The sequence below is a fragment of the Macrobrachium nipponense genome, chromosome 22 (genome assembly GCF_015104395.2).
Source record: "Macrobrachium nipponense isolate FS-2020 chromosome 22, ASM1510439v2, whole genome shotgun sequence".
Lineage (NCBI taxonomy): Eukaryota > Metazoa > Arthropoda > Malacostraca > Decapoda > Palaemonidae > Macrobrachium > Macrobrachium nipponense.
The window spans coordinates 37,029,615-37,040,804 of NC_087213.1; the positions used below are offsets into that span (position 1 = coordinate 37,029,615).

General features: G+C 38.7%; 1 protein-coding gene across 1 annotated transcript in view; it reads left to right on the forward strand.

Annotated features, from left to right (window-relative positions):
• The window catches only part of LOC135198596 (zinc finger protein 25-like), a 30,348-nt gene extending 19,472 nt beyond the window's left edge, over window positions 1-10,876 (forward strand). Inside the window, exon 3 of the mRNA XM_064226328.1 lies at window positions 6,204-10,876. Coding sequence (XP_064082398.1) covers window positions 6,204-7,525 — 1,322 coding nt within the window. The 3' untranslated portion in view covers window positions 7,526-10,876. The remainder of the gene's footprint in view (window positions 1-6,203) is intronic.
• The last annotated feature ends 314 nt before the right edge of the window (window positions 10,877-11,190 follow it).

Consider the following 11,190-nt stretch of genomic DNA (forward strand, 5'->3'; position numbering starts at 1 on the left):
GCAAGAGTTGGTGAAAGAGGTCTCCTCTGCCTTAGCCCAAAAGGCCACGCAGGACTTAATAACGAAGACAGCGAGGAAAGTTCTGCCAGCGAGCTTCTTAACACAAAAAATTAAGGAAGAAGCTCCTGTGTCTCGGGTTTCTCAGCCCTTTCGGGGTAAAGCCCTCGGTTGAGGTAACACTAGACCTACGGGAAAGAGTACAAAGAAGAGAGGCTCAAGACAAGGACAAAGCAGGGTCTGACAGCCCTCTTCTTCAGACAGCGGTAGGAGCCAGACTGTCCAACTTCTGGCAAGTATGGGAGAAGAGAGGAGCAGACCTTTGGTCCATTCAACAGCTCAAGGAGGGGTACAAGATCCTTTCCTGAGAAAACCTCCTTTAGCAGTAAAACCAATAGATCTTTTGGCCAGATACAGAGAGGAATCCAAGGCACAGGCGATACAACAACAAGTTTCTCTGTTGTTGCAGAAGGAAGCAATAGAGAAGGTTCAAAATCTGGAGTCACCAGGTTTTTACAATCGATTATTCCTGGTTCCCAAGAGTTCGGGGGGATGGAGACCAGTACTGGACGTGAGTGCTCTCAACGTTTTTGTACAAAGAACAAAGTTCACAATGGAGACAACGAAATCAGTCCTAGCAGCAATCAGACAGGACGACTGTTTTTGGATCTTCAGGATGCGTATTTTCACATCCCTATCCACCCGAGCGCCAAATTTTCACGAGGCTGATGAAAAACGTAGCAGGAATGCTACACACGAGAGGTATCAGGGCCTCACTGTATCTGGACGACTGGCTTCTCAGAGCTCCTTCCTCCACTTGCTGCCTGGAGGATCTTCAGACAACAATTCGTTTATCAGAGGAACTAGGCCTTCTGGTAAACAAGCAGAAGTCGCAACTGACCCCATCCCAAGAGATCCTCTACCTTGGTATGAGGATTCAGAGTTAGACTTTTCGGGCTTTTCCATCTGCGTCAAGGATGGAACAAGCCTTAGTAAAACTGCAGGACTTCCTAAGGAAACGGACGTGCTCTGCGAGGGAATGGATGAGTCTGCTGGGGACCCTTTCTTCGCTAGAGCAGTTTGTCTCCCTGGGAAGACTAAACCTTTGCCCACTTCAGTTCCACCTCAATCGGCACTGGGACAAGGGGAAGGAACTGGAGACAAAGTGCATTCCCGTGTCGGAGACGATGAAACAATGTCTACAGTGGTGGAATGACCCCGTCAAGCTTTAGGAAGGCCTTGCCCTAAAGCAGAGGAACCCAGACCTAGTGTTGTTTTCCGACACCTCGGAATCGGGGTGGGGGGCAACACTAGGAAAGTTGGAGGTCTCGGGCTCCTGGACCAGAGGACAAGAGAGGTTCCACATAAATCAAAAGGAGCTGACTGCAATCTTTTTGGCTCTCAAAGAGTTCGAAAGCTCAGTTCAGAACAGGGTTGTGCAGGTCAACTCCGACAACACGACGGCGTTGGCCTACATCAACAAGCAAGGCGGAACCCACTCCAGGTTCCTGTACGAGACGTTGAGAGAACTCCTTCTCTGGGCGAAAGAGAAGAATGTGAGTTTAGTCACACACTTTATTCAAGGGGAAAGGAATGTCAGGGCAGACATCCTGAGCAGGAAAAGTCAAGTCTTGGCAACGGAATGGACTCTACATCAGGATGTGTGCAAGAGCTTGTGGCGGAGTTGGGGACGTCCATGCATAGACCTCTTCGCCACAGCACAAACGAAGAGGCTGGAGACTTACTGTTCTCCCGTACCAGATCCCGAAGCGACTTGCATAGACGCGTTCCTCATGGATTGGTCGCATTTAGACGTGTACGCTTTCCCTCCTTTCAAGATAGTACACAAAGTTCTACAGAAGTTCGTGTCTCACGAGGGCACCAGAATGACTCTAGTGGTCCCTTTTTGGCCGACAAGAGAATGGTTCACAGAGGTACTGGAATGGATGGTGGACACCCCCAGAAGTCTCCCTATGAGAGTAGATCTACTCAAACAACCCCACTTGGAAAGGTATCACCAAAACCTCCAAGCTCTACAAGTAACTGCCTTCAGACTATCGAAAAACTCACAAGAGCTAGAGGTTTTTCGAAGGAGGCAGCTAGAGCGATCGCAAGAGCAAGGAGGTCATCCACCATTAAGGTATACCAATCCAAGTGGGAGATATTTAGAGGATGGTGCAAGGACAACTCTGTTTCCTCTTCCAGTACCTCTGTGACCCAGATAGCTGACTTCCTTCTTTACCTTAAGAGGAGACGTAACTTTTCGACCTCAACCGTTAAGGGATACAGAAGCATGTTGGCAGCTGTCTTCAGACACAGGAACTTGGACTTGTCTGACAATAAAGATCTCCAAGACCTTCTCAGATCCTTCGAAACCACTAAGGAGAGACTACAGTCCTCACCAGCTTGGAATCTAGACGTAGTCCTGAAGTTTCTCATGAGTGATAGGTTCGAGCCTTTGCATAAAACATCATTAAAAGACCTCACCATGAAAACTCTTTTCTTAGTCAGTTTGGCTACAGCAAAAAGAGTCAGTGAAATTCATGCCTTCAGCAAAACTGTAGGTTTTAGACATGGCAAGGCTATCTGCTCTCTACAGCTGGGGTTTCTAGCAAAGAATGAATGCCCATCTCGGCCCTGGCCCAAAGCGTTCGAGATTCCGAATCTATCAGATATCGCAGGTGAAGAATTAGAGAGAGTCCTGTGTCTGGTAAGAGCTCTTAAGTATTACCTGGAAAGGACGAAGGATTTACGTGGCAAGTCAGAGGCGCTTTGGTGCTCAGTTAAAAAGCCCTCTCTGCAAATGTCAAAGAATGCGCTATCCTTTTTTATCAGACAATTGATAAGGGAAGCTCATTCGGAATCCCTTCAGAGTATCCTGGACACAACCTTCTGGAGAAGCAAATCAGTGTTTGCCTCGCACTACTTGAAACAAGTGCAAACTCTTTATGAAGACTGCTACACGCTGGGGCCATTTGTAGCAGCTAATTCAGTAGTGGGAGAAGGGACTACCCCTGCAACCCCATAACCCAATACCCTATTTTTCCTTGGAAATATTGAATTTTTATGGTTGTTTGTGAAGATTGGACGCAGTCTTCCACAATCATTGATTTTCAGTCAGGTGGTCATTTTGTTCCTTGGTAGTGCCTGGAACAAGGGTATTGTAGGAGGTCTAGTCACATAGAGGTTATACACCGGTTGACAGCTCCTTGCTTTTAAGCTTGTTATCCCGCCACATTGACACTCTTCATTGAGTGTCGATACTTTATCCACTGCTGACTTCCAGTGCAGGATCTGGAATGCTTGTTCATGGCTTTGGCAGACCACTTTCACTTCCTTTTACTTCAAGGATATTGTCCACAGGACCTTCGACACTTTTCCTTCGGTCCAGTGCTGGCTGCCCAATAAGTTGTTTAACTCATCCTGTGCCCCTGGCTGGACAGTTTGTATCATACCTAAGATGATTGTGAGGAAGAGAGAATGAGGGAGATGACTGGTCTCCTTTTTTCCCTTTTTTTTTCCATTTCTCATTCCTATGGGTGGATTGAAGAATAAACACATCATAGGCTGGATCTGGCTTGATGTAGGTGAGTACAGCATACTTACTGTTACATATACCTCTTATTTTTATGTTCCTTACAACATACAAACCTGCTTCTCAGTAGCATATACTCCTCTCTCCAGCAAGGGGAGTGATGAGTGGTGACAAACCGTTTGCTTGTGGCTGTCATGGTTGTTGGTTGAACAGATGATGTTTCTGGTTTTCTTCCATGGATGCAATGAATCAGGACATCTCGTTGTGTTGGCTCCGGAGGACTGAGTTTTAGATATCTATATATTTAATCATTCATAGGCTTAGACTCCCTTCTTTTGAAATCTCATTTCTGGAAAGGGTGATCGGATGTGCCGAACCTCTAGTCAGTTCAGGATTCTCATACTTCCCTTCAAGTATGAGTCTATCCTATTGTTTAGACCGAAGGTTTGTTCCGCATATGAATAAATGGCAAATTTTTAATCAATTTGTATTTTTCATAGCTAACACACCTGAGGTCTTAACATTGACTGGCCACCTCTAGCCACCACTTTAGTAATCCTGGTTTGGAAGAAAGACTGCATGTGTCACAAGGTTCATGCATGGTTAATGACCACTCCACCTCTTCTACGCATTAGATGCTAGATGCCGCAGATTCTTTGAATTTACAATCTGTGATTGTTTTTTAACTGGTTTCCAGCTGGTGCCAGAAGATTTATCCTATTGTTAAGATCTCAGGATTACAAGCTGCTGTGTGAGCAAGAGCCCGTGCTGGCATAAGATGAGCTTAATTAAATACAACCTCAGGTTTGTTGGCTATAAAAAAGGGATTTTGACGTAGGAAAAATCTATTTCTGGGTGATTGGCTCGTGTCCTATTAGCTCTTTCATATTTCAATCCGGAAAAAATTAGTCTGCTTCTGCTGGATCCTGAGCCATGTGGGCATCCTAGGCAGTAAGCAAGTGGACTTTTTGGCTTACTCTGGCTTCTTTGGGATGCCCACTTTTTAAAATCATCCATTTTTCAGATTACTGCCCGTTATTCCGTTACTACTTACAAAATTGCTGGCAGTCTGTCTGGTCCAGTATCTCAAATAACAAGCTCCATACAGTTTATCGTACTACTTCCTCATCTAATATAACCTAGCAACCAATAATTCTGACCATACTGTATCTATAATCAGCATAATATAGCACCATATGGTCTCCAAGACCTGGTGCTTGATTGATATTAATTCAGTTCAATTAAATTCGAGGCATATTGGAAAAAGATACAACATTAAGGTAAGAGTGGAGAAGGATTCAAGTCAGATAGTCAGATGCTACAAACCGAACTATATTTTTTCATTAGAAGAAACTTAACCTTAGACTGTCAAAGTAGGTAATCTTTGTCAAACTATGAATAGACTTGGTGAACTGGAGGATAACATCAACATCAAGGATAGGCAGCTTCATAGGTCTTTTTTGTTCAATTCCTGGGGATGCAGTCACAATACACGTACTGTAGTTTTGTCAATACATTGCACACCAGTTTCATAAGTAGGAACTGATTTCAGAGGAAAGATGAATGCAGAGGCTCTTCACTTTGAAAATCATTCATAGATGGGTGAAGAGTACATTTAGAAGGACACAAAGATTTCAGGAATATAGGCCAGAGGGGAGCATTAGTTTTACCTCAGCAGATTCAATCTTTTTGTAGTGGACAGGACTGTTACACTAGGGGATTTTATAAAAAAATGAACAGTAACCTTAAGGTCTGACAGTTCAATAATGGGAAATGAAGAACTAGGTCAGTCTTGTGCAGCACAACCCTAAGGTTCCTTTTCTTATCAGAGGAAAGATTTATCTTGATGAAAAGGAGCATAGCCAAAGTAGGATGCAAAAGTTTTGCATTTTAGTATTTCTTACACCATATAGTGATACATTTATATTTCCCAGAAATTCTGTATACCCTTATGCACAAAGTATGGAGATGCATCGCACACAAAAAAATTTAATCTTCATATTGCTATTTCCTAATGATTCCTTGGGTTTGCTTTTGTTTGAACGGTCAGTTGATTGAAATGTTTTGGTTTTTATATCATTTTTTAAATTTTATACAATTCTGCAAATTCTATATTTTATTTTGTTTCTGGGATTTACCTAGTTTGGAGGCTTATAAGAAGACATTTGCCTTCATGCTCAAGTGTTTTGGACTTCAAAGTAGCATTTCCTTGTGTGAGGGGTCACATGAGAATTCAACTGCTTTCTAGAGTTGTTGGATATGTTATTCAGTACATCTTGTTATTCTTTTGCATTTTGAAAGAAATGAATGCCTTTCTTTAAATACCATGTTCACCTTGATAATGGTTGTATTTTAACATGTACAGTAATTTTTGTAGTTTTATGTGCGTGAAAAGATAATTTGTAGATCTATTTTGATGCTATTTTTTGAAAAACTAAGAATCTTCATGCTGGATCCCATTTTTTATACCCGTTACCAAGCTTAAACTTTGCTGCAATTACACTAAACTACTCTTATTAGATGTTGTCCAGGCATGATGACTTACTATATACGTATGCTGTTTCTTTATCATGAATCTGTATGTACTACAATACTATGCATACTGTAGGAAAATATTTCATTTTTAAGGTACTTCATGTTCATTTCTGGAATATAATATTTTTGTATACAGTTGCAGGATTTGAAGAGGTTGTGGAAGAGGTGGAATTGGGAGCAACCTCTTGGGACAACCTGAATAAGTCTTCCTCATCCTTGAGCCATGAATCAAGAATTTCCTCTGATCCAAATCCTGATGTCTTTTTTACTCTCATTGAGGAAACGGTAGCACCACCAGGTTTACTGGCGTCACCAACAGGACAGGAAGGTGGTGAGGTCATTGTTGAGAAAATTTATGAGATGAAAGATGATTTATGTTTTACTGAAGGTAGTGGAACCCCAGAAATAAAAGTTGAACCAATAGATACTATTGAGCATTCAATAGATAGTGAGGAGCATGTTATAGAGACCATGACATGGGTCAAAGAAGAAAAGATAGAAGATGTCAAAGAGGAGATGGAGGTCAGTACCCCAGAGACCAGGAAAACGACACGAGTTCGTGTGGTAGCTTATCAGTGTTCTGATTGTGTAATGCATTTCTCAGATGAAGCTGATTACAAGGCTCATATGGAAGCCCACTTGGTAAAATTACAGAATTCTTGTGCACTTTGTAACACAGAGTTTGAAACAAAATCAGAACTCCAAGAGCACATAAAAGAACACTTCTCAGAAAGTAGTGCAAATACTTATCATACATGCAAACAAAGTTTTATGACCAAAAGGGGTTTGAAAAGGCACAGAAAGCAGCTTCACAATCTTGGCACTGTTGTGGTTCTTAATCCAACTTCTGTGAAGTGCAATCAGTGTCAACAAATATTCTCTGATAAATCCTCCTTGAGACAACATGCCGCCATTCATTCTTCTAAAAAACCCTTTAGTTGTGATGAATGTGGTGCCACCTTCACTCAGAACGGTTCACTCCAGGTACATCTCCGTCGACATAGGGGGGAAAAGCCTTTCTCTTGTCAGCTGTGTGGTAATAATTTCACTCGTGCGCATAGTTTGAAGGTGCATATGAAAACACACACAGGAGAAAAACCATTTTCTTGTGAATATTGTGGTGCATGTTTTGTCACGTCCTCGCATTTAACAGTGCATCGTCGAACTCATACAGGTGAAAGACCATACTCTTGTAGTGACTGTGGTGCTACATTTATCACTACGTCACATTTAAATGTCCATCGGAGAGTGCATGCTGGAGGAGGAAATACAGCAGGTGCTCCTGTTGGTTGTCCCCAGTGCCAAGCTTCTTTCAATGATCCTGCTCAACTCCGGCATCACCAGCGTACTCAGCATCGATCAAGTCAGCCACAGTCGCAGTTCATATGTAAAGTTTGTGATAAACGTTTTCCCAATCATCGTCAATTAAGTAATCATATGGTTCATGAGTGTGGCTGAGTATGGGTAAACTTAGGAGATATAATCACTTGTCTATTGAAAACATTTAGGTTATTAACTCTTTGAAAGATGATGAAATTAGCAGTTGGAAGTCAGGTGTGTATAATGTAGGATGCAGGTAAAGAGTTCTTTTGGTTTTGCAAAAGACAAGTAAGTACAATATACTGGGAATTATAATACAAAATGGGAACTTTGAGATGTATGTCTAATTCATCAATTGTTTGCCACAGACTGTAGATTATAATAAGGAGCTACAGTTGCCTTTTAGAATTCCCTTTGGGGAGTAGCATCATTTATTAGTGTGCCATGGGACAGATATCGTCAGTCTGTCAGGGTGGTATTGTTGTACGTAGATTTTCGGCATAGGTCTCAGGTGGTTATCATGTTTGAAAGCATTCTGATTTCTTCAAAAGAGTGAAACCCTTTCATGCAATAGAGAAACCAAAGATGTTGTGTGCCGTATAGTCAGCAGAGAAAAATGGTGAATATGTATGCTATTTATTTTTTATTTATTTTTGACAGGTTCAAAATATCCTGATTATTTATTATTTTACTGTAGTCATAATGGAATGCATGAATGGTTTTAGCATTCCTTATTTATTTGTTAGTATAAATAAATTATCATTACATAAGTTGGTATATATGTAAATATTTGTATATATATATATACCAGTGCATATTTACTTACAGATTGAGACTTGAATATGCATATGCATTTATTGCACAGGATGCTGTTTAGAGCTCCAATTAGAGAAATACTTGGTTTATGTAGGTACAGTGAGGACTTCAGTGATGTCTGTAAACTATAGGTACGTGATTTGCTTTCATTGCATCTTGTAATGTTAAGACATAAAGGTTTATAAAACCAATACTCTGGTGACACTCAGTGCTTGTTGGATATTTGCATCTATTACAAATGTTCTTATTGTCGTAACTTCCAGTACAGTACCTTTGGACAAAAATTGATTCTAGTCATTGTGTGTAGAATAGTATTTTTTTGTTTATTCAAAAGGTAAATGCAATACAGTATGTGTTGTGTTATCTATGAATAGCCGTGCAGTTTCACGTCCTTTTTAGTTAAGTAAAAAAATATACTTGGCCATTTTTATGAATTAAATATCCTTCAGAGATTAGGGACAATTATTTTCTCTACTTAATTTCAGTGCCTAATGGTAAAAATTTGAATTTTCTACTTAATTGGTTTTCCCTACCTGTAAAGTTTGAATCTCACCAACCAAGAAACCATTGTTATATGTCAGTACATCGTGTTAATACACTTCCTCTTTGAAGTGAATGATACTGATAGGTATTACTATGCATTTATTTTTTCCTCTTGTCTAAGTTAAGATGTATCCATGACATAGGTATATCTAGTTCAAGGAAGTATTACGCTTTATTTAGCATGGAGTTGAAATTTGGTAAGGAGATTTTTAAGTTAGCTTTTGTACAACTTTTAGTTAAATGCAAACAAAAAATTTCTAATTTTCATTTATTGTGTTTAAGATCACAGCCTATTAAATTATTTTCCCTTGCATTTGAAATTGTTCTTTTGGAGTTCAACATTACAATTTTGAAATTTGTACCAAACATAGTCATTATCCAAGGGGTTGTGTACAGTATTACAAGTTCTAAAATCTTGCCATGATATTTCTTCTTGTTAGAGTATTTATTGTTTAGTAAATTATTTGTATGAAGGACCGTTAAAATTATATTGTTTTCCTTGATGCTATCATGTTAAAATTGGTTAACATTTTTCAGTAACCTATTTGTGCTTTCCCTAGTATGAAAATTAAATAAAAATTTTTAATTTTTTCATGTTTCCTTCTTATTGTGTTAGCAGAAGTATACAGTTATGTTGGAAAGTAATTCATCTTGTAGTCTGCCATCAAAGGTGCCATTTCTTAGTGCCATGTGGTTTCCAAGCTACTTTGGTTATTTATTTTTGTATTGTTACATTTTAGCAACGCTTCCAGATGTTTGATGATGCATACAGAGTGACAAGGGAAAGAATAATGTTGCATACAATGATGATGCTGTTGAGTGCTTAGGGTTTTGACTGTACTACAATTACAATATTGATGAAAATTCATGTTTCTTTTTTTTTTTTCTTTTAAGTGAAATATGGGGTACTGTATGATATGATTTTATTAAAATTGTCTTCCTACAGATGGTAAATACTAAGTACATGTGCTAGTTACAGTATAATTAGAGAAGTGCTTTTACATAATTGTTTGTCTCTTAAATGTGACTCTTCAGAGGCAGGAAGTGATTCTCATGCACATGGAAGGTCATTGAATATTTGGGAAGATTACGAAAAAATATTTGATACGTTGTAAGGCTCAAAATATACCATGATAAATTGGAAAACAATCTTAAAAGTGGGATTTTATTAAAAAATCAAAATTTTACAATCTGGAAAGCAGAAGTATATTGTACACATTATTTTGTACATCATTTACTCCATTTAATCTTCAGATGTTCATTGCTTCTGTCTGCTTTTGATGTGTTGTTACGCTGCTCAGTGGTTCTACTTATCTCAATGTGTGTGATTTTCATTGCGCTAAAGTGTTCTGTCGGTTTAGATTTTGTAATCAGCTGCAGGAAAATGGGGTGCTGTCTACTGAAGAGTAAATTTCACATTAAGTTGTTTTCATGAAGGTGTATTTTCAATTGAATTTAGTGTAGTGGTCTTAGTGTTCAAGAATTTTTCGCTGAACCTCTGTTTCCTTTGTACAGACTCCTTTTCTTGATTTGTTCTAAGCTGTTCATTGGTCTGTTGAAATTGGTTTCAATCATATGTTTTGAACCATGATCACATTGTCTTTGTTAGGCTCAATAGCTGTTGTTGACTCCTAGTCTTTTGTTTTTTTTTTGTTTTTTTAATGTGGATTTGCTGATTAGAACTTGTGTTTTACCAGTGTATTACATTTCATTTAAGTATAAACAGAAAATTGCTTGTGTAGTACTCTCAAAATTTTGTTCCTGTTTTGATGTGATGTATTTGCTGCAGTCTTATGCAGACTTTATTGAGCAGTGTGATACAGACGTGGATTTTACCAGCTGCATCTTATTGTAGCTTTACTAAAGTCAAGGAAGACGCTGGAGTTTTTAAGACAGTACAGTACAATGCTTTATTATGTTACCTACAGTTGCACTCCTAGGGCATTCAGATAGTCATTAATATAGTATTGTTTACAAGGGGTGTCTGTATGATTATATTTATACCTTAAAATCTAGTCATTTTTTCCCTCCTTTATTTTGTATGCTTCAGCCAAATTAACAATTTGATACATGTTTGTGACAGTTTGAATTATAGTGTAGCCAAGATTAACTAAAAAAGAATGGATTGATCATTGTAGTTTTTTTTAGTAAGTTTTCCTATCACTGTAGTAAAACGAATTTTATTGTAGATCTGTCTTGTTGACTAATTATTGTTTGAAAATCGGAATTAATTTTTGTAAGTTATTTGTGATAATCATTCAAATGAAATGGTTTAGTAATATCTATTGTTTATTGATCACAAATGTTAAAAGAACATATTTTAATTTAGTTTTCAGCTTTACTTCCAGAGTAAAAAATATTAAATTTGTAATTAATATTATTGTACAGCAAAAAATAATGTGTTTTCTATATACCTGTATAGATGTAAGGAAATAATTGAGAGG